The following is a 23,980-nucleotide window of genomic DNA, read 5'->3' as shown; positions in this document are numbered from 1 at the left end:
GATTTCACATTAGGGATGTCCTGCATTGCCACTTGCAGGGATGGTAGGCAAGTTCACTGAGGTAGACAGTGCACCAAAAGGAAATAAGACAAAGAAATATGGATGCTGGAGACCTGAAATAAACAAAAACAGGAATTGCTGAAGAAGCTCAACTGGTCTGGTTGCATCTGTACAGAGGAAACAGAGTTAAAACCAGTAACCCTTTCTCAGAACACCAAGCTCGACTGTTCTAATTTGATCTCAGCACAAAATACAAGTTTTAAGTATTTAAATAATCTATCGTTGACCCACAATTGTACGGTTAATCCAATTTTTTGGATGCAATGTTCTTTCAACATTTAACCAGCATGTGAAAATATGCCATACATTTCTGCCCTAGTGATGGCGGAGTTGCAGATTAATTACTAAATTCTTCAGACATCACTGAGCATTCATTTTAGAAACAGGTCATTATATTGTAGCTAATGAAATTAGCTTCATGCTCCAAAAAGTTATTGGACATTAATCATGATTGATATGTTAAGTGTTTTCCGATTAAGAACACTCAGTTTTTCTTCCCCTTTACACTACTTCCCCATTGTACATACACTTCCGTTCATTAAAACTCAAGCAAATGGCAGGACTCAGTTGACTGAGAGCCAATTCTGAATTGGGATATACTAGACACCCATAATTTAAGAATCATAATTAAACTTAAGCAAGAGGGTGGATATTGTAGATTGCAGGTCTACATTTTCATTTTATTTCATATCCTGCTTTTCTGTTTTTAAAAGATGTAATTTAAATATATCATTACCAGTCATTGACTAATTGCGCTATCATTAGATTGTACCAGATAGACATTAAACAGTTACTATAATGACACTGAAGTATCTTAGCTGTCTAACTGCCTGTTAGACAGACAAACCCAGCTTACATTCAAATTATAGAACAGAATCAGAATAGTGACCATTTAGTCTGCCATATACATGCCTGTTCTCTGCAAGAGCTATTCATCTGATCCTGACATTTTCTTGTAAATCTTAGAAACACATACAGAAAATAAAAGAATTGGAAGAGACAGGCACAGCGATATATACACATGATTACCTGTTTGATTTATAGAGTCATACAGCATGGAATGAGACCCTTGGGTCTAACTAGTCAATGCCGACCATGTTCCTGAACTAAACTAGCCCCACCTGCCTGCGCTCGGCCCATATCCCTCCAAACATTTCTTATTCATGTACTTATTCAAATGTCTTTTACATGTTCTAACTGTACCTGCATTCACTACTTCCTCCAGAAACTCATTCCACACACTAACAAATGTCTTTGCAAAAAGAAAAAAATTGCCCCTCAAGTCTTTTCAAAATCTTACTTCTCTCACCTTAAATATATGACCTCTAAGGAAATCCCCCACCCTAGGGAAAAGATACCTGCTATTCGCCTTATCTATGCCTCTCATGATTTTATAAACCACTATAAAAGGTCACCCTCAACCTCCTATGCTCCAGTGAAAATAGTCCCTGCCTATTTTTATAACTCAAGCCCTCCATTCCCAGCCACATCCTGGTAAATCTCTTCTGAACCATATCCAGCTTAATAACATCCTCCTTATAACACAGCAACAAGAACTGGGTATAATACTCCAGAGGATGCCTCACCAATATCTTGTACAACATCAGTACAACGGCTCACTCGTATATTAACGCTAGCAGTGGTACAAATGACAAAAAAAAAGAGATGAGAAACCTGTAATTATAAATTACATTCCGTCTTTACAAGCAAACTTGGAGTTTGTGGAGAGTTGTGAAACTCCAGGAAACCAGGTGATAAAGATCAGAACAGAAGGCAGTCTTAAGACACTTACTTAAAATAATCAATTTGTTTACAGTGATACATGGTACAAATACGTACCTCCTTATCCGAAAAGCACCTTCAGTCTGTTCCTTTGCATGGGGACACCAATAAATGCTCAGCTAATAACCACCATCTGTGTAGAATTGATTACACTTAACAAAACAGAGGGGGCTCTTGTGGCATAGTGGTAGTGTCTCTACTTCTGGAGCAGGAGGCCTGGGTTCAAATCCCACCTGCTCCAGAGGTGTGAGATAGCAACTCTGAACAGGTTGATTAGAAAATATTAAAAAAAAAAGTTGGTGATGTCCATTTCAGCACTATGGTATGGAAAATACATTGAAAAAATTCATGCAACCAGAAAAAAAATAAACTGGGAGGTCGTACTTTTATTGGAATCTCAAAAGTTTCCTGATATCAAGCGGAACACACAATCTTGTTGGTTTTTGCAGTCATTGATTTACCTGTATAAGTAGTTTAAGAATTGCTCCTCCAGCTCACTGCAAAATAGAAAGAAAATCCATGTACTTCTACTGTCAAACCATTGTGATGAGGTTTCAGCGCCAAAAAGTATGTTAATTACACTGTTTCTGATTCTAATAAGTGAGTCATGTTCCTTAGTAGCAGGTAGTATATTTTCATCACATAACTCTGAACAAGGTAACACTATTCCAGGGAAAGGATTGGGTTTGCTCATGAGACGTCACAGTCAACAATAAATCTCCTTCACCATGTATGGAAATTAATAAAACTGCGTAGTTACAAAAAATAGCAGAAAAGAAAACAATTTGCTGGTCATATTGCACATTATATTAAAATGTGTATATATTGGATCATATTGCATATTATATTAAAATGTGTATATATTGGATCACTAAACCTGATAATGAAATGTAGTTTTTCTGTTAATAACATTTTTGACCAAGTGTTTACAATTGGATAGCATGCATCTGAGCCCCAGATTTGTGAAGTCCCTATTCTTACTCACCTTGTAAAGGGAAAGCCTCAAACAGCATCTTATGTTCTGTCAGTGGCTCACTCTACCACAAAAGCTCAAGGTAAGATTTGTGTCCTTCGTGCCGGACAGTAACATTCACCCGATGTTCCCCCCGCCCCAACACACACAGATGACTTTGTTGATCCCAGCATGAACTGGCTTTTCAAAAAAAATAATAAAATTGCCCTTGCTCCGATTTGATAATGACTCCCTGTGACAGAATGCTTCTGTACTTCTTATGTCTTTGTCATACAACCATTTGTGAGCCTCTCAGCCCTGTCCTCACCGGACTCGTATTCATTGGAGTGTTTCTGAATAAAGCACAAATTTTTAACTTTTTATAGAATATCTCAAATCAAAGGCCAACGAAACTACAGCGACACTTGACTGAATACCATCACAAACCTGCTATTATAATACATTTTGTTCAGAATATCTGACTCAAAGATGTCCTAGCAGGTATTTGGCTCAATTATGCAGGAAAGCCAATCACACAGGGACCAAAGATAATGTTTCAAAGGCAAAGGCAATCTCAAAATCTCTCCGAAAACACTGTGCCTAAATCAGAATCCCTACAGTGTGGAAACACGCCCTTTGGTCCAACAAGTCCATACCAACCCTGAGACCATCCCAACCAGACCTATTCCCCTAAAAACCCACCTAATCTACATATCCCTGAACACCACAGGCCATTTAGCATGGCCAATCTACCTAGCCCGCACATCTTTTGGACTGTGGGAGGAAACCGGAGCACCCGGAAGAAACCCACACAGACATGGGGAGAATGTCTGTCTGTGTGGAGTTTGCACAGTCATATTGATTCATCATTAAAAGTGGTGTCACAACTTTGCAATAAACAAAAACAGCCACCAAGAAGAAACTGCAGAAGAAGGAGGAGATGGCAGCTACTCAAACTAACGTTTTGGTTATTCCTAGAAGAAGTAGGTGGCAAAGTCTTTATAATGTGGGACAACCGGGAAGTCTCGGATGGGGATCACGGATGCTTGTGACAGGAATCAGCTGAACAAACCTACCTTAGTGAATACGACTTTGTTAGCTTCTGAAACACCTTGTACGCACCTGTAGCAGAAGGAGAACACAAACATTACTGAGCACTCTTAGCAATATCACATCACACTGAAGAAGAATTGACATTTGCGCTTTACTTTATACCCGCCTGCACGATCTGTGGCCAGACAAAAGTATGCTCAGTTTAGTAAATTCATGTGACGAATTAATACAGCCATGGTAGCAATTTTAATAAACTGTTGGCTTTAACTGGCAAGTCACAATTATTACTTTAAAATACAACATGTATGACATGCTCCCAGTTAAACATCCCAGCAAAGCTCCAGCGCACAAACAAATCAAGAGCAGAAATTCTAAGCTGAAACACCCTACAATGCAGAGTGAGGAGCTGCATCAGAGATTCCGTTCTTACAGTTACGAACATTTTATGGTGCAATTTGAAATAAAGTTTTCCCGGGTGCCCTGGTCAACATTTCATTACATGACCCCTTTGAACACAGAACACAGAATAGTGCAGCACAGTATAGGCCCTTTGGCCAACGATGTTGTGGTGACCTACTACCCTACTAAGATCAATCTACCCTGCATACCCTACATTTTACTATCCTCCATGCACCTATGCAAGCGTCACTTAAAAGTCCCTAACGTATCTGACTCCACTACCACAGCCGGCAGCGCATTCCACACGCTCACCACTCTCTGGGTAAAGAACCTACCTCTGACATCTCCCCTATACCTTCCTCCAGTCATCTTAAAATTATGCCCCCTCACAATAATCATTTCTGGCCTGGGAAAAAAGTCTCTGACTATCCACTCTATCTATGCCTCTCGTCATCTCTCAACCTTCTTCCCTCAAATGAGAAAAGCCCTAGCTCCCTCGACCTTTCCTCAAAACCTGCCCTTCAGGCCAGGCAGCATCCTGGTAAATCTCCTCTGCACCCTCTAACACTTCTGTATCTTACCTATAAAGAGGAGACCAGAACTGAATACATTATTCCAAGTGTGGTCTAACCAGCGTTTTACAGAGTGGCAGCATAGCCTCGCAGTTCTTATACTTAACCCCCCTGCCAACGAAAGCCAACACACCATATGCCTTCTTTATAACCCTATAACTTGGGTAGCAACTTTGTGGGATATCTATGGATGTGGACTCCAAGATCCCTCTGTTCCTCCACACAGCCAAGAATCCTGCCAATAACCATGTATTCTGCATTCAAATTTGACTTTCAAAAATGAATCAGTTCACCACTTATTGATATTGTGTTTTTAAAAGAAGCATTTAGAGGTAAGGGACTTCATTTGACAGCTGTGGTTAGGTGCTGCATAAATACAAGCCTGTAACTTTCCACAAGACCTTTGGATTAAGTCAAAAATGGGTATAAAAGCTCAAGTTCTAGACTTTGTAGATCCCAACTTTAATTTCTAATCTGCAAACAGCATTAGAAGGGCTAAAAATTGAGACTGTTCTATCAGGATTAATTTGTAGTACATTTACCCACGGTCCCATTCCTGTTCAATATTCAGCATCTTTCTCTCTATCGAAAATGTGTATAAATGATTGCAAAATCAGAACAGAAATAAAATGCCTAAAGCTTGCAAACAAGTGTAGGTTGGTGCTCCACAAGAAAAAAAAACAGGAAATACATCAAATTTTTAAACTCTGTATTTCGGAGAGATGAACTGATTAAATGGCAAGTACTTTTAAATATTGTTAAAATTAAGACACCAAAACTAAAAAATGAGAGGGTGGGATACAAGGGAGATAGCTGTAGTCGATTAATAAATAAGCAGACGTTGCTGATAAGAAAAACCACACTACTGAAGCTTTTTGTCCTGAAGGTAGTGGTAGAGGGTTACTTATCAGACTGAGGGCCTGTGACTAGTGTGTGTCACCAGGATCAGTGCTAGGCCCACTGGTTTTGTCATTTGTATACATGACATGGATGTGAATGTAGGAGCTATGGTTACTAAGTTTACAGATTACACCAAAAGTAAGTAGTGTAGTGAACAGTGAAGATTATCTCAGAGTGCAGTGGGATCTTGATCAAATGGGCCAATGAGCTGGGGAGTGGCAGATGCTGTTTAATTTAGATAAATGTGAGGTATTGCATTTTGGTAAAGCAAATCAGGGCAGGATTTATCTAGTTAACGGTATGGCCCTAGTGTGTGTTGCTAAACAGAGTCCAAGAAGTAGAGGGGCTCCTCTACATTGAATAACCTGTCTACCTGTGACTCCCTGGTGAAGGCGGCATTTGGCATGCTTGCCTTCATTGGTTAGAACACTGAATAAAAGAACTGGGGCGCCATGTTGTGATTGTATACGGCATTGGTAAAGCACTTTTGCAATATGGTGTTCAATTCTGGTCACCCTTCTGTAGGAAAGATGTACAACTTAAGAGGGTATAAAAAAAATTACAAGGATGTTGCTGGGCCTGGACGGTTTCAGTGACAGGGAGAGACTGAATGGACTGGGGCTATTTTCCCTGGAGCGTCAGAGGCTCGAAGTGACCTTGTCGAGGTTTATAAAATCAAGTGGGACGTGGATAGGGTGAGCCGCCAAGATCTTTTTCCCCAGGATGGTGCAGTCCAAAAGAGGGGCAAGATTTAAAAAGGACCTGAGGGGTAACTTTTTCATGCAGAAGATGATGTGTGTGTGGAACGAGCTGCCAGAAGAAGTAGGAGGGTACAATGACGAGATTCAAAAGGTACCTGATAGGTATATGAATAGAAAGGATTTAGAAAGATATGGGCCAAATGCTGGCAAATGGAACTAGATCACATTTTGGGGGGTTGGGGGCGGGGGGGGGGGGGGGGGGGGGGGGGGTGAAGAACGGATGTCTGGTGGGCACAGATGAGTTGGACCAAAGGGTCTGTTTCCATTCTGCATGGCTCTATTCAAGTTCTATACTGTAGAGCATGATAAGTTACAGGTGTATAAAAGTTGCCAACTGTGTACAGCTCAGGCAGGAAGACAGAGATGGATACAGTCAGTCAACAAATATACTTGACACATTGTCAGAGACAAGAGGTATTCTGCTCCATTGTGATTCTCAGTCCTGTACCTCCTGCAGAAGGTTCTCATTTGGTGCATCCACAAACCTGCTTGTGCATACACAAATGCACAAAATGTAGAAGATGTTTAAGCCAGTTCCACCCGCTTAGACAGATATTTAACGTACTCACCAGTCAGAACCATCAGGCCAAGAGAAAAAAAACGCATGACTTTGCTACAAGAATTTATCTTGCCTTGCCTTAAAAGCATTCAGCAAAGTAGCTTCAACCGCTTCACTGGGCAGGGAATTCCACAGATTCACAACCCTTTGGGTGAAGAAGTTCCTCTTGACCTCAGTCTTACATCGGCTTCCCTTTAGAGGCGATACCCTCTAGTCCTAGTTTCACCTGCTACTGGAAACAACCTCCCTGCCTCCACCTTATCTATTCCCTTCATAATTTTATATGTTTCTATAAGATCTCCCCTCATTCTTCTGAATTTCAATGAGTATAATCCCAGTCTACTCAGTCTCTCCTCATAATCCAACCCTCTCAACTCTGGAATCAACCGAGTGAATCTCCTCTGCGCCCGTTCCAGTGCTAGTATGTTCCTTCTCAAGTAAGGAGACCAAAACTGCACACAGTACTCCAGGTGTGGCCTCACCAGGACCCTATACAGCTGCAGCATAGTCTCCCTGTTTTAAAACTCCATCCCTCTAGCAATGGCAGACAAAATTCCATTTGCCTTTTTAATTACCTGCTGCACCTGCAATCCTACTCACTCTCTCCTCATAATCCAACCCTCTCAACTACGAGCTATGAACAGGACACAAGGCTGTTCAATGGTACTTATGAATTAGTATACAGTTTAAAGACGATACATTTCTTTGAACATGGCTTAAGATTTTTTTTACAGCAAGAATAATGCATTAAAAAGTTGAAGTTCAAAACAATTCATCCATTTGGTTGATTGAATTTGTGAAATGTACAATAGAACAGCCCAGCATCACTGACAGTCAACAGCTTATTTTTGCATCCAACTGAGCAAAGACTGATGTCAGCTACTGCTCAGAGATAGAAACAATTGCCAATGCTGGAGTCAGAGGTATCACAGTGTGAAGCTGCAGGAACACAGCAGGCCAAGCAGCAGAGGAGCAGGCAAGTTTGACGTTTCGTGTTGGGACCCTTCTCCCAACCAGAAATATCAACTTACCTAGATAACAAAGTGTGAAGCTGGATGAACACAGCAGGCCAAGCAGCATCTCAGGAGCACAAAAGCTGATGCTTCGGGCCTAGACCCTTCACAATCCTCTCTGATGAAGGATCTAGGCCCAAAACATCAGCTTTTGTGCTCCCGAGATGCTGCTTGGCCTGCTGTGTTCATCCAGCTTCACACTTTGTTATCGTGGATTCTCCAGCATCTGCAGTTCACATTATCACTGTTACAATTTTAACATCAACTTTCCTGTTCCTCCGACACTGCCTGGTCTGCTGTGTTCCTCCAGCTCCACACCGTGTTATTTCAGAAGCTGCTGTCAGGGCAATAACATGAGCACTGACAGTTGTACCATTATCACAAGCTCAAATCGTGGCTATTTCAATCGGTGTATCAAAATTACATTGTTATCAAGTGCAACCTGGCTGCAAGAATGGGATGATAGCACAAGTCTGATTACACCACGTAAAAGACATTTGGACAGGTACATGGATAGGTAAGGTTTGGAAAGATACGGGCCAAACGTGGGCAAATAAGACTAGTTCAGTTTAGGAAACGTGGTTGGCATGGATGAGTCGGGCCATATATGTTATATTTCTGTACTGTATGACTCCATGACTCTATAAAACCCAAAATAGAAGAAGACCTCGAACAGTGACCAAACCTTTCCTAATTATTGTTTTCTCAAACTGCCAATAAGTGGCTCAAGCTTCTCAATCCCACTCCACTCGGAAATAATCGGATATCTCAACAGCCTCTCCATTTGCCTGGAAGCTTCAAATTCTGCTGTAGCTCATTCCTTTCCTGCCACATCATTCCCCCCTATCCATAGGGAAATTTTATTTGGACTGAAAAACTGAAGGAAAGATTCCAAATTTAAAGAAAGATTTTCTTTTTAAATTTGTCTGCCTTCCCGGTCATAATGAACTCGATTCCTTGGAAAAGTGGCCACACATCTATCAGATTTCACTAGGACCCAGTCACTTTGTTGGTAGAAGTTTACGTTAAATCAAGGTGCTGCCTCGTTAAATCTAAACCAAGATCTCTAGAAACAGCTCAGAGTTTTAAAGAATACCACAATGACAATACATTAGCACACCTCAATTTGTCAGTTTCCAGGACTAATCTACTTTATTTAACAAGTTCAAAACAGATTGCCCAGTCACCAGCACAGGCAACAGAAAACGAGAAGATCAATCATCCAAGTTTTGAGATCATAGTAAAACTGATTTTGCCAGTAACTATACATGAGCTGCTTTGACCTTTAAATCATCACCAAGGACTTTTCTCCCCCTCATCTCCTCTCCTGCACTAAACTAATGACAGCACCCAGCCTTTTGAATAATGGCTCTCACCACAGAACAGACATTGTGCTGCTCAGGGCTTAGGCTTTATATTAACCTTGCAGCAATAAAAGGGAATTATTGTCAGAGACTAGGCATTGGAAAATTGTGTACATCGACTAAGTGCCTGGTTTATGAAGATTTTCTGGAAGGCACTGATGGAACAGGATTTGCAAAGCTTCATCACTTTCCTTATTCAGCCAGGGAATGCTAACAGGTCATTTGATTATGAGCATATGGGTACTCATTTCTGCTGGGTGTAACAGATCCTATGACAACATTTCAAAGTTTACCACAGTGATCCTGCCAATGCTTGGTTTGTTTTAGTGATGTCAGTTGAGGGATAAATTGTCATCATCATATTGCTACTCTGGGATCTGGCTGTCCCCAGATTGGCCGCCACATTTCCAATGTTGTGTGACAAAGCTTCAAAAGTACTTCATTATCTATAAAATGTTTTGGGTAATGCTGAATGCAATTTTAAAAAAAAAAAATCTCACATTTGTTTCTTTAGCTAATCTTTTTAAGTCTGTGTCACCCAGTTTTTGACCCTTTTACGAACAGGAGAGGATTTCCCCCTTATCTATTCAATCCAGCCCCTCACGATTTTGAGCATCTCTGACAGATCACTTTCTCTCCAAGAACAGTCCTGACTTCTCCAATCTTTCCTCCGAACTGAAGTTCCTCATCTCTGGAACCAAGCTTGTAAACTGCTTCTGCAATCTCTCCAATGCAGTCACATCTCTCCAATTACGTGGTGCCCATAACTGTACGCTCTACTTCAGCCGAGGTTTAACAACTGTCTCATACAAGTTCAACATCACCTCTTTGCTCTTGTACTTTATGCCTCAACTAATAAAGCTGAGGACACTGCTTTACTAACCACGCTCTACACCTATTCTGCCACTTTGAATGATCTGTGCACTCATGCTGCTGTTCTCCTGCACTCAGTAGAACTTCCTATTTTATTTTGTCTTTCAATGTTCTTTCTACCAAAGTGCATCATCTCTGCATTGAACCCAATCTGCCATGTTTTCTACCCCACCCCCTCCCTCCACTTGCCAACTTGTCAAAGTCCTTTCTGGAGTACTACACTTGTCCCCCTCATTGTTTACAATTATTCAATGCTTTGTGTCGTCTGCAAACTTTGAAATTGCCTGTGCATCCCAAGATCCAGCTCATGAATAAGTATCAGAAAAAGCAAAGGCCCCAATGCTGGTCACTGGGAAACTCCACTGCAAGCCTTCCACCAGCTTGAAAAATATCCATTCACCACTACAATCTGCTTCCTATCACTCAGGTAATATTGTATCCTTGTCACCACTGCTCTTTCAAACCATGGCCTACAACTTTCCTCAAGTCTGGTGTCTGGTACTATATCAGGCTCCTTCTGGAGTCCATGTATACCACAGTAACAGTGTTACCCACTTTGACCATTTCTGATACCTTTTCAAATAACTCCACAAAGTTATCTGAAACACAATTTTGCCTTTGCAAATCTGTGCTAACTCTTCCTAATCAACACACCTATTTCTATCTGACAACATGGAATTATTCTATCCCAAATAATTGTTTCTAGAACCTTCTTCACCAGTGAATTTAAACTGACTGGTTTGTAATTGCTGGGTTTACTCTTACAACCTGTCCTAAACAAGCCCATGATGTTTGCAATTTTCCAAACTTCTGGCACCTTCCCAAAAACTAGGCAAGATTGTGGCCAGTGCTCCAGCAATTTCTACACTCACTTCCTTCAAAATCCTTGGATAAATTTCATCCATTCTCAATGCCTTGTCAGCTTTAAGAAACAACAGTCTATCCAACACTTCTGTGCTGTCAATGCTTAGCCCTTATACTAATGGGGTTCCCTCATCTGCCATCACATCCTGGGCACATCTCCCTCTTTGGTAAAGATAGGCAAAATATTCATTTAAACACCTCAGCCTTCCCTGTTATGTCTATGTCTGAATCCCCTTTTTGCTCAGTAACAGCCCTATTCCTCCTTTTGATGCTCTTTTACTATTTATATGCCTATAGGAGAGTTTGGGACAAGCCTTTTTTGTGGACTGCCCGTCTTTTCTCATAGTTCCTCTTAGCTTTTCTAATATGCTTTTTCCACCTTCCCCCATGAACCTTCTGTATTCACCTTGGTTCTCTACTGTATTTCATGCCCGAAATGTCATAAACACACTTTTTCCCCTCATCTGTCTTATTTCTCTCTACTTTGTCAGACAGGGAGCTCTGGATTTACATGCCCAACCTTTCCCACTTGAAGCCACGTCTCACTTCAACTGTATGCAAACTATCTCCTCTTTAAGACCACCATTCAGTTACTGTTTTCCCCACCACCCTCTGGGTTGCAATCAATTCTGCTCAGCTCCGCGTTACCCCACTGAAGTCAGCACTCCATCAAGTGAGTTTATTTTTTTTTAAATTCTGGATTGTTGCTTGTCATTCTGCAACATCATCCAGAATGTTCCGATACAATTAGCGTTGTCTCCTAAACGATTCCCCCACTGAATCTCAATCCTCTTGGGCTGCCTCAGTTCCAAGGACCAGATCTAACAATGTATTCTTTCTTGCTGGACTGGACACACACTGCCGTAGGAAACCCTCTTAAACACAAGTCAGGGAGACTTGCCTCTTGCTGCCACTTAGATTATCAGTATCCTTGTCAATATTTGGGCAACTGAAGTCCCCATTCCTATTTACATTACAATGTTGCAATCTCTCTTCAATTTTGCTGCAGGTTTAATCCTCTTACGTACTTTTCACTAGTTGGTGGTTTATAGACTATGCCTAGTAATGTAATGTTATAGCTGTGGAAGTCACTGTGCTTAAGATCTCACAGCTTGTTCAGACATGCCTTGAGCTGCTGCCATGTTACTAAGGATAAAAGATGGAATAAAAAACACAAGATCTGTCAATTAGGGAAAAAAAATTTAAACATTCTATTCCATCTTCAATGTAAACAAAATTATTCCAGAGAAATATGTACCGTCTGATAGCTGGCCCAAGCCCAAACCACTACAATGGGATAAAAGTCTCCTTTTACAGCTGACTTGACGTGATACGAAGTAAGTTGGTGCTTATAGTTCATAAGGAACTGATGGCCCACAGAAAAGGTGGTGTAATTGGACCAAGGAGAGAGCCTCAAAAGATTAGGATTGGCCTTACAACTTGACATTTGGTTGAAAAAAAACAAAAATCACCGACGTAAAGAACTACTGAAAGAAATGGTAAAGCAACTACCCTGATGGTTCACGGAGAGCGGGGGAGGGTTCCTTGGAGAAATGGTGGTTTGAAAGTGAAAATCTGCGCACTTGATTCATTTTCTGGGCTTTATACTTTCAATTGAGTACCATACGATTGGAACAAAATTATACTTGGGTTTCACCAAATCAAACCATCGCTTCCCAGAAGGTTAACATCGTAAGAAAATGGGAGCAGGAGTAAGCCCTTCAATCCCTCAGGCCCAGTCCATTAGTCAATAAGATTTTGCTGATCCGATTCTTGACTGGCCACACCCTCAACCCTCAACACCCTTGTAATCCTTTTGTGAATTCAAGGTCTTCTAAAATTTTCCAATAACTTAATGTATTGCACAGAGACCTTCTCCCTGATCATCCTGGAGCTTGCTGACCTCCATTAGCTCCCACCATGATTTTAAAAGATCCCAACTTTGTTTTCAAATCAGTGACGGCCTTGCCTCTTCCAGTAATCCTACAACCCTTCTCTATACCGGTGTTCCTGTAATGCTGGTCTCCAATCATCAATCTACTATTGGTAGCTATGCCTTTAATCGTTTATGACTAAAAGGTCTCAAATTCCCTCCACACACCTTTGTTCCTCTCTACCTTGCATTCTTCATTTGCAATATTTCTTTAAAGCTATTTCTCTTACCAAGCTTTTCATCCTAGAAGTTGACAGTGTACAGAGTAATGCTATACCTTCCTAGGGTAACATACTGGAAATCAAACCCTTCTATCTTCAGAGTTGTCACAAAGTTAAAGACTTTATAAAAAGAACACAAAATTCCCCCATTTTTAATTTTGACTCAGGCTGGCAGAAAGCATGGACTATATTTCTATCCATGACAATGATAATTATTTGTTGCCTATAAATATATTCTAGTTACTGGTGGACAATTACGAACAATCGACATATAAAACTCTATGAATTAAAACACTGAACTCTGAATAAAATTTCCCCCAAACAAATATGGACGTAGACTTAAACAAAAAATGGGTGCCAAGAGTGGCATGAAAGAATGAGAAGTATTTCATAGGTCTCCACAGGGTTCAGGGAGATGAACCTTTTTGACTTGCCAAGGCCTGCTGCTTTTTGATCTTCTTCCTTTTCCAGGCACTGCAGGAGGTCCTGGTATAGGAATTATAAAATGTTAGTATGCAGGTAACGCAAGCAACTAAGACAACAAATGGAATGTTACTGTTTATTGCAACAGCAGTGGAATATACAAGTAGGTGCGCCTTGCTGCAGTTGTACAGGATGTTGGCAAGTCTCCACCTGGATGGAGATGTTTTGATCGCCTTAACCAAGAAAGGACATAATTACATGAGAAACAGTTCAGGAGGCTGACCCCACTTGACTGTTTGCTCTGATGTGGAATGTTATCCTAGAAGAAGGGTTTGGACAATTTGAGCCTGTATCTTTGTTTGAAGTTAGCTGTTTGTTCAAAAACAAAAGCATTACATTCCATCTGCATTAATTCTAAAGCAGTGCATTATCAAAATTCATATTTTGAAAGCGACACTCCTCCTCCTTCTTTCAACTCTTCCAAGTCATACTAGCGTTTGTCCCCCTTTCTCCTTCATTCAACCTAACATTTTTCTCCAAGTCAGTGTATCCTCACATTTCTCATCTCCTTCAATCTCAAAATAACCATGTCTCCTTCTCGCCCATTCCAATTTGAGCCATCATTTTCTCTACATCACCGTTCATTCAACCCAATAATGATCTCTCGTTCCAGTTCAGCGCAAGCTGGCGTACATTCTCCACTCACACTTCACACAAGCTGTTGGCGTACTTCCTGTCTGATTCACAGGAATATAGGAGTTCAAGAGATAGAAGTGATGCTCAGAGAAAAGTGGTTAGGTCCTTGTTGAGTTTTTATTTTCCCCAGTAAGCATTGATCGGGCCTAGGCTTGGTGTTAACTCAGCAAAAGAGAGCACAACTCTACACAAGATTTAAAACTTAAAAAGGACTCACTGATCATTTTTAGCACGTGGAACATAACTAGACTATGAGACACAATTGGAATTTTTCAAACACAGAATGATTTACTTCCCTAATATTTAGAGCATGTGGAAATTAGAAATTTGGCATAATAACCAGTCATTGGGCAATTGAGAAACTGGAATTGGTTCAAGGAAGGACTCTTTTTAAAAAAAAAAATCATACTGCAAAATGCTTTGATCAGTAAATGTTACAGATTAATATTCAAAATTGAGCAGTCACAGATATGTGAAAGAGACACAAGTGTTTTTATTTGTGACCAATGTATGAAACTGTTCCAAAATTCCTGACTCTTCAGCAAATAGCATATCCCAAAAATAAGCTCATGTTTGTCAAGACTAAATGAATTTTTGACACTGCAACTCCATTCAAAGTCAAACCACTTCACTACCCATGAAAACTGACTTTCATAAGTGTGAAGTTTCACTCGTCATATTTTAAATTATTGCTGAAGACTTAAACAAAAATTTTAAAGTTACGTGGATAACAAAGTGTGAAGCTGGATGAACACAGCAGGCCAAGCAGCATTTCAGGAGCACAAAAGCTGACGTTTTGGGCCTAGATCCATGAAGGGTCTAGGCCCGAAACATCAGCTTTTGTGCTCTTGAGATGCTGCTTGGCCTGCTGTGTTCATCCAGCTTCACACTTTGTTATCTTGGATTCTCCTGCATGTGCAGTCCCCATTATCTCTGATCACAATTTTAAATTTACATGTCTAATTGTTGTCTTTCAAACAAATCTTTCTTCTGTATTATTTCTATAGATAATCTGGTACAGGTTTAAATATTCTAATTTAGACATTTTCGTATGGACTCAGGGAAGAAGTTGCTGAGGGAAAATGAAAGGCTTTTGCTTCCAGAACCTATTCCCAGGTGACTTTCACTGCTTTAGAGGTGGTGCCCTGGACACTGGTGATTATCTTTGATATCTTTAAAAAGGTTTTTGTTTGGTTTGCTCTTCCCAGCTATCAATCTTCATACTGACTGGTAACTACTTACACAGCTAAAGAAGACAAAAAGAAAGTTGCTGGAGAAGCTCAGCAGGTCTGGCAGCATCTGTGGGGGAGAAAACAGAGTTAACGTTTCGGGTCCAGTGATCCTTCTCAGAACCGTTCTGAGGAAGGGTCACTGGACCCGAAACGTTAACTCTGTTTTCTCCCCCACAGATGCTGCCAGACCTGCTGAGCTTCTCCAGCAACTTGGTTTTTGTTCCCAATTTACAGCATCCGCAGTTCTTTTGGTTTTTATCAAGAGGACAAAACTTGGTCAAAGATCCAGCTCACTCGAGGGTATGGGCAGCCCAAGGGTCATGGAGAGGGGTTTAGTATTTTGCATATAACTCCACAGCAGTGCCTCAGGAGGCTGAATTTTCCATCAGGTGGTCACAGGCAGTCACGGCTTCCCCGAGGACAGTCACCTGATCAGATGGCTAAGTGGGCACAGAGTTAGCGAGCACCAGTCAATGTCTCCTATTTCCTGATTTTATTTTGACCTTTATATAGTTCCTTTATTGGATCTGCAAGAAGCGCGTTAGCCAGGTGATCAATGCCACATTATCACTGATAAGGCTCAGAGAGTGCTCTCAGAATTGCGACTCCATCCCATAGTACAGGGAGACATAAAACAAACATGCAGTAACTAAGATGTCCTCAGATAAACCAGGAGCAGTCATCAACCAAACAATATTCAGCTGATCTGGAATCACTGATGCTCAGGATGTTACACAATACCTTCATTACAAACATCCATCTCTCGGAGTGGAGACAGTGGAGATGCCCTGGAGATGGGAACAGGAGCGTCATTGTTAAGGCTCCCGTCACAGCCCATCCAATGGCAGTACACAGGAATGAGAAAACAGTACTCCTGGAACGGCCTCGGCAACGCACTACTGAGTCGTAACAAGATTTCCTTAATTTAAACTCCAGCCCCAAGAAACAAACGTTGAAGTTCTTTTTGATTTCTTAATTACTTGGTATACCAACTTTATCTATTTCATGTACAAAACACCCACATCCTGTTGTATTGCAATTTATTTTGGCACCTCTCTCTATTTCAACAGTTGTTTCCTTCGGATTCTTCCGAGCAACGTTCATGATTTCTCAGGTTCCTACGTTAGACTTCATTTGCCAAGCTTCTGTCCAAATACTCAACTTATGTCCCTTTGCAAATTCCTTATGCCCTCATCACAAGTGCCCTCCCAATTATGTTTGTATAATCAGTAAGTCTGGATACACTACACACTGTCCCCTCTTCCAAGTCTATGGTACAGATCATGAAGAAGATCCAAAAAAAACAAACAGCTCATGAATCCAGACTACCACATTCTAAATCAATCCTCAGTGCTTGTCAGTACTTCAACAACAACATGCCTATCTTCTGCAACAGAACCTTTGAATGGCACTTTATCAAATGCTTCTAAAAACTGAAATACACTAAATCTAATGGATACCCTTGATCAATTATGCTTATTCTATCCTTAAAGTGCTTCAGCAAATTTGTCAATTTCACAGAACTATGTTGATTCTGTTCGATCGTGTTAAGTTTATTTAAGAGTCAGTATGTTCCTGTTAGGGTGAAGGGCAAGGCTGGTCGGTTTAGCGAATGCTGGATAACTAGAGAAGCTGAAGATTTGTTCAAGAAAAAAAAAAGGAAGTTTGTGTCAGGTATAGACAGCAGGGATCGAGTGAATCCCTAGAAGAATATAAAGGCAGTAGGAGTATACTGAAGAGAAAGATCAAGAGGGCAAAGCAGGAACATGAAACAGCTTTGGAAAATAGGGTTAAGGAGAATCTAAAGGGATTCTACAAATCCATCAAGGACAAAAGGGTAACTAGGGAGAGAATAGGGCCCCTTAAATATGAACAATGCTACCTATGTGTGGAACTGCAAGAGTGGGGGGGGGGGGGGAAGGTACTAAACAAGTATTTTCCATCAGAGTTTACGTGGAGCAGGATATGGAAGATGTAGAACGTGGGGAAATAAACAGCGACATCTTGAAAAATGTTCACATCACAGAGGAAGTGGTGTTGGACATCTTAAAAATGCAAAAAGGGTGGATAAATCCCTGGATCCTGATCAGGTGTACCTTAGAACTCTGTGGGAGGCTACGGAAGTGATTGCTGGGCCCCTTGCTGAGATATTTGTATCATCGATAGCCACGGGTGAGGTGCTAGAAGACTGAGTTGGCTAACATTGTGTCACTATTTAAGAAAGGTGGTAAGGAAAAGCCAGGGAACTATAGACCGATGAGCCAGACAGTGATGGTGAGTAAGTTGATGGAGGGAATCCTGAGAGACATGATTTACATGTAATTGGAATGATAAGGACTGATTAGGGATAGCCAACGTGGCTTTGTGCATGGGAAATCGTGCCTCACTAATTTGAGTTTTTTGAAGAACTAACAACAAGGATTGAGGAGGGCAGAGTGGTGGATGTGAACTTTATGGACTTCAGTAAGGCGTTTGACAATGGTAGACTGGTTAGCAAAGTTAGATCATACAGAGGACAGGGAGAACGAGCTATTTGAATACACAGCTGACTCAGAGGTAGAAGATAGAGGGTCGTGATGGAGGTTGCTTTTCATACTGGAGGCCTGTGACCAGCGGTGTGCCACAAGGACTGGTACTGGGTCTGCTGCTTTTGTCATTTATATAAATGATTTGGATATGAACATAGTGGGTGAGGTTAGTACGTTTGCAGATGACACCAAAATTAGAGGTGTAGGGGACAGCAAAAAGGTTACATCAGAGTACAACGGGTTTTTGATCAGATGGGCCATTGGGCTGAGGAGTGGCGGATGACGTTTAATTTAGATAACAGAGATGCTGTGTTTTGGAAAGGCGTATCAGTGCATGACTTATAGCCTTAATGGTGAGGTCCTGGGGAATGCTGCCAAACAAAGAGACCTTGGGGATCGGGTTCATAGTTCCTTGAAAGTGGAGTTACAGATAGATAGGATAACAAGCAAGGCGTTTGGTATATTTGCCTTTATTGGTCAGTGCACTGACTATAGGAGTTAGGAGTTCACGTTATGGCTGTACAGGGCATTGGTTAGGCCACTATTAGAACACTGTATGCAAATCTAGTCTCCGTCCTGTGAGGAGGATGTTCTGAAATTAGAAAGGGTTCCGAAAGATTTACAAAGATGTTGCCAGGTTGGAGGGTGTCAGCTGTAGGGAGAGGCTGAATAGGCTGTGGCTATCTTCCCTGCAGCGGAGGCTGAGGGGTGACCTTATACAGGTTTATAAGGTCATGAGGGGCATGGATAGGGTATATCGGCAAGGTCATTTCCCCGGCGGGGGGGGGGGGGGGGGGGAATCATGACAGCTGGATCCTTATCCTCCCACTCCAGGCTCGTACCCAGCCCAGCAGAGATGTCCTTAACCTTAGCATGTGGAAACAGAGTCTTCAGGACTTAGGCTTTGGTACAGAGAACACTATCTATTCCCATAATTATTCTGCCCTCTTACTACTACGCTCTCTTTTCTCCCAGCAACTTGAATGGCCCTCTACAACACACACACCTTTCTTCAATTTGCTCAACCTCTGCGCATTCTGTGTCCTTGTGCACACCTCAAAGACGTTGTAGCTACTGGACAAGGGCACTGGTCGAGGCTCCTCCAAAGCTAAACCCTGGAACAGCCTGATGTGGAGAGGGCACATGTAAGCAGGGGAGGCAATGGCCTAGTGGTATCATCACTGGATTGTTAATCCAGAGACCCAGATAACATTCTGGGGACCAGGGTTCAAATCCCACCACGGCAGAAGGTGGAATTTGAACCCAATAAATATCTGGAATTAAGAATCTAATGATGACCGTGAATCCATTGTAGATTGTCGGGAAAAACCCATCTGGTTCACTAACACCCTTTAGGGAAGGACACTGCCATCCTTACCCGGTCTACATGCAACTCCAGACCTGCTCTTAACTGCCCTCCAAGCAATTAGAGATAAGCAATAAATGCTGCCTAGTCAGCGATGTCCTCATTGCATGGATAAATTTTTTAAAAAACTTACTCAGTTGTGACAGATACCCAGCATGGAGGAGTGATTAAGGCACGCTCCAGTTAATCTGATGCAAAAAAAAAGTTACCGGACAGAAAAAAACCAAATTTCAGACTAAAAACTTGACCAACAGCTAATAAACTATCCTGCGTCTTTAAAATTGTCAAACTGCTTTCCACAAAGCAGAAAGACACTTAAGGAGAGGGGAACAATATGTATGTGACAACATAAAAGTTTTGAATACCCAGGTGAGCAAATACCAACCTCTCTTCTATTACTGTGACATTGCGCCAATCCTTCAGCTCCAAAAAGGCTAGGGACTGGCTCGGTGTTGCCCAGCAAACGGTCAAATCCATTTTCCTAATGTCCTCTGGGCCTTGGAGCCCAGAAATGCCCAAAGACTGTTCCACTTACATTGGGGGAATGCCACGTGCAGGACTCTGATCGAGATGGTGGTGCAAGGGGAGGAGTACAAGATCTTTGCACAGGGTTTCCACTTTGATCAGCTCGTTTTTTCATCGTGCCACACATGACCCATCAGTACCTTCCTTGTAGCCAGGAACTAGCTAGCTGGACTATCGTGTACTTCAGTAAAGCCTTGAACTGATAAAGTGAGACTTTCTTTAATGCTGCTCAAGGTGGCATTCTGACTGTGTAGGTCATTAGTGAAGGTCAACATGCTGCGTTTGACTTATTGCTGTCACGTGCACAGAGATACAGTGAAAAGCATTGTTTTGTGTTCTATACAGGCAGATTGTATAATACAAAGTACAGCAGATCACAGTGCAGAAGATTAGATTACCTACAGTGTGGAAACAGGCCCTTCGGCCCAACAAGTCCACGCCACCCCTCGAAGCATCCCACCTAGACCCATCCCCCTATAACGCACACACCCCTGAACACTACGGGCAATTTGGCATGGCCGATCCACCTAGCCTGTACACCCTTGGACTGTGGGAGGAAACCCCACGCAGACATGGGGAGAATGTGCAAACTCCACACAGACAGACAGTCACCCGAGGCTGGAATCGAACCCGGGTCCCTGGTGCCGAGAAGCTGCAGTGCTAACCACTGAGCCACCGTGCTGCCTACAGTGTTACAGCTACACAGACAGAGGGAGGGAGGATGGGGAACGAGAGAGGGAGCAACATTAACATTTGAGATGTCCGTTCAGCAGGAAAGAAGCTGTTCTTGAATCTGCTTATATATGTATTCAAACTTTTATATCTTCTCCCAATGAAAGAGGGTGGGAGAGAGCATAACTGGGTGGCGGGGGGGGGGGGGGGTGGGAGAGAGCATAACTGGGTGGCGGGGGGGGGGGTGGGAGAGAGCATAACTGGGTGGCGGGGGGGGTCTTTGATTACGTTGGTTGCTTTCCCAAGGCAGCTGGAAATATAGATGGAGTCAGTGGATGGAAGGATGATTTGCATGATGGACTGGGCTATGTTCATGACTGTAACTTCTTGTGGTTTTAGGCAGAGCAGTTGCCAAAGTAAGCTGTGACAACATCACCATAGGGTGCTTTCTATGGTGCATCGACAAAAATTGGTAAGAGTTCTTGTCGCATCATATGAGGGTGGACCAGGGACAGATTGTTGGTGATCATCATTCCCAGGAATCTGACAATCACAATCACCAGCACCACCTTGAGAATCACTGCTGCAGACGGAGGCGTGCATGCCCTCCACTCCATTTCTTGAAGTCAATGACCAGCTCCTTTGTTTTGCTGACATTGATGGAGAGACTGTTGCCTTTACACCATGCTATTAAAACACTTGCTCTCTTTTCTATCTTCGATCACAGAGATGCTTGTGATTTGACCTAGAACGGTGCTGTCATCAGCAAACTTGTGAATGGAGGTGGGGCGGAACTCAGCCACACAGTGAGTCTATAAGGAGTACAGTAGGGGGTTGAGTGCGTAGCCTTGTGGGGCACCAGTGTTGAGGATTATGGGAAGGAGCTGTTGTCACCTCTTGTTACAGATTGCAGCCTACGAGTCAAGAAGTCAAGGATCCAGTTACAGGCGGGGGACCGAAGACCTAGGTTTTGGAGTTTAGGAATTAGTTGGTTTAGAATTATGGTGCTCTGAGCTAGAGAACAGACTCTTCCACAATGTGTCTGGAAAGGGAGACTATATCTCCTGCTGCTTGCCAGGATAATACTCTTCAGTGACAACCACCCCAATCATACTGCTCTCCTCAAGGCTGAGAGTCTAGAGACTCTGCCAACACTCCACTGCTGCTTCTCACACCATCACGCACTCCTGCTCACTTACATTAGAAACTCACCTTATGTCAACTCAACTGTGTGAACTGCATTCTCCCTCAGGGGCTGAGGAACAGATGCTTCAGGATTGTGAACATGGTACACCTTTAAATTGTAGGAAAACCTTTTCCCGGTACTCCAATTTGGAAGACTAGGCCATCCAGCTTCAGAGATGTCTTGAAGCAAAGGGAATGCAACTGAGCAGATGTTTCAAAATGGAAGTACTGGCTCACCAGGCTTTCTTTTTAAATTAGAGGCTTACCTTGAGAAGTGGACTCTGAGCCTGCCGCTGTCTGTTATCCAGGCCTCTTACCTCAGCCACTGGGAATTCCCTGGTCTCCTGTAACCCTCCCTAAACTCCCAGAGCCCAAATGGCTGCCAGCAACAGAGGATTAATATCAAACATCAAACCTGCCTCAACAAAATGGCTGGCTGGGAGATCAACACACCAATCAGTGGCCTCGTCTTCGAACCCCATCCACCCTAGTTCCTGAAACTTCTGTTCCATCTGAGCAAACAATCCCTCCCCAGGTGTATCTGAGCTGAACAAGGCACACATAACAGAGGGAGGGTGCTTCCTCAGATGGCATGACCTCCGCTGAGAGACGCTTGTACTGTTTTGTGGAAAATTAGAGACAGCCATTGGAATCGACAAAGGTGAAAAGGGCTCAAAAATCAACATTGAGCACGTTTTCAATTTTCCATACCTGCTAACATTACCTCCACATGAATGAGTGCTGTACAACGTGGGCAAAACTGGTACCTAATTACACAGGGCATCTTTCCACTAGCAGTGGGCAGTGTGGCACCATACTCCTGCTGGTGACCTCATCTGTCACTTCCACCCAGGCCTGCTCACTCTCCGAGGTTGCCTACCTCTGGACATCTGTTGGGAATGGAATCTCCCTACAGCTTACACCCAGGTACGCATCCTAAAACGGAGGTGCAGTCTGTTCACATCAACACTCCATCTGCCAAGTGGCTGGCTCCATTCAGACGCTTCAATGCCTCCTTTTCAGACTCTCATCAGAACCTATTAGATAGTGAAGCTGAAACAGATTGCCTCCCGTCTTTATCACATTCCTCCACCCCCCACCCAACCCCCATTCCAATGTGTCAGGAAAACTGGAAATCACATGCAAATATTGTGGCTGAATTAAAAAGCAAACATGAAAACGCTGCTGAAATGTTCATGTCCTTGACACATTATTAGTAACCCTCACTCTGTGTGGGTCTAACTGTTAAACTTCAGCCTTGTGTTTCTTAACATGGTAATGGCTGATTGAGAAGAGTTCAGTATTAAATGTTGGGGGTACACAGAGACGATTCTGTAAAAGGTGCACGTTGTACAACATTTGGGTGTTATCGGAGCTGGGGGTGTAGGTCAGACAGCACACAGTTAGTAATGTTAGCCAGTATGGCAGATTCAGTGATGTTCCCCCACCCCCAGTTAAATCTATGACTTTGAGTTATGTTCTTTCAGCCCAACATGTGACATTTCTCACAAACCGTTTTTCTATTTGACTGGCTGCCTTACTGATACAGATTCCAGGTACCCATACAGCACAATGCATAATTTTGTCTGATTATCACAAATTGCAGATTAAAAGCTCACAAGTTCTGCAACAAACTGGCAAATATAATCAAAGACCTTTTGTCCTCCACCATCCTCAAAATCCAGGCTAAGTCAGCTTTTTAAAATAATCTAGGGAGGTAAATGCAATATCTTTACATTCTGCTTTCCTCATTCACAGGGACAGAATCAGTGTTTACTTTTGATACACAAGTGTTACTAGCAATTATTGTTTCTGGTGTTGGAGGTAAAATGCTTAATGGGTTAGTATCTGTTAATTAACAGAATTTAAAAATATTAATGCTTCACATGATATGTTAGCAGAGGCAAAGTTGTACAAGCATACTGAGCATTTATTTAACATTGCAAACTGTAAATTCTAGGCTGCAGTAACTGTAGTCCATGGAAAGATTTAACCAATGCTGCTACAGTGTATCAACTATCGTACTGCATTAGAAATGATGCATTTA

At 42.2% G+C, this 23,980-nt stretch overlaps 1 protein-coding gene across 8 annotated transcripts in view; it reads right to left on the bottom strand.

Moving 5' to 3' along the window:
* Nucleotides 1-23,980, bottom strand: part of LOC125452058 (transmembrane protein 241-like) — a 141,024-nt gene that overhangs the window by 87,494 nt on the left and 29,550 nt on the right. For all 8 annotated transcript variants that reach the window (XM_048529988.2, XM_048529986.2, XM_048529983.2 and 5 more), the window contains 2 exons: nucleotides 3,871-3,916; nucleotides 2,304-2,339 (listed from right to left, as the gene is read on the bottom strand). In XM_048529988.2, coding sequence (XP_048385945.1) covers nucleotides 2,304-2,339; nucleotides 3,871-3,916 — 82 coding nt within the window. The remainder of the gene's footprint in view (nucleotides 1-2,303; nucleotides 2,340-3,870; nucleotides 3,917-23,980) is intronic.

The sequence above is a fragment of the Stegostoma tigrinum genome, chromosome 5, assembly GCF_030684315.1.
Source record: "Stegostoma tigrinum isolate sSteTig4 chromosome 5, sSteTig4.hap1, whole genome shotgun sequence".
In the NCBI taxonomy this organism is placed as follows: Eukaryota; Metazoa; Chordata; class Chondrichthyes; order Orectolobiformes; family Stegostomatidae; genus Stegostoma; species Stegostoma tigrinum.
The sequence above is the reverse complement of the archived record's forward strand: the minus strand, read 5'-3'. Positions and strand labels throughout refer to the sequence as shown.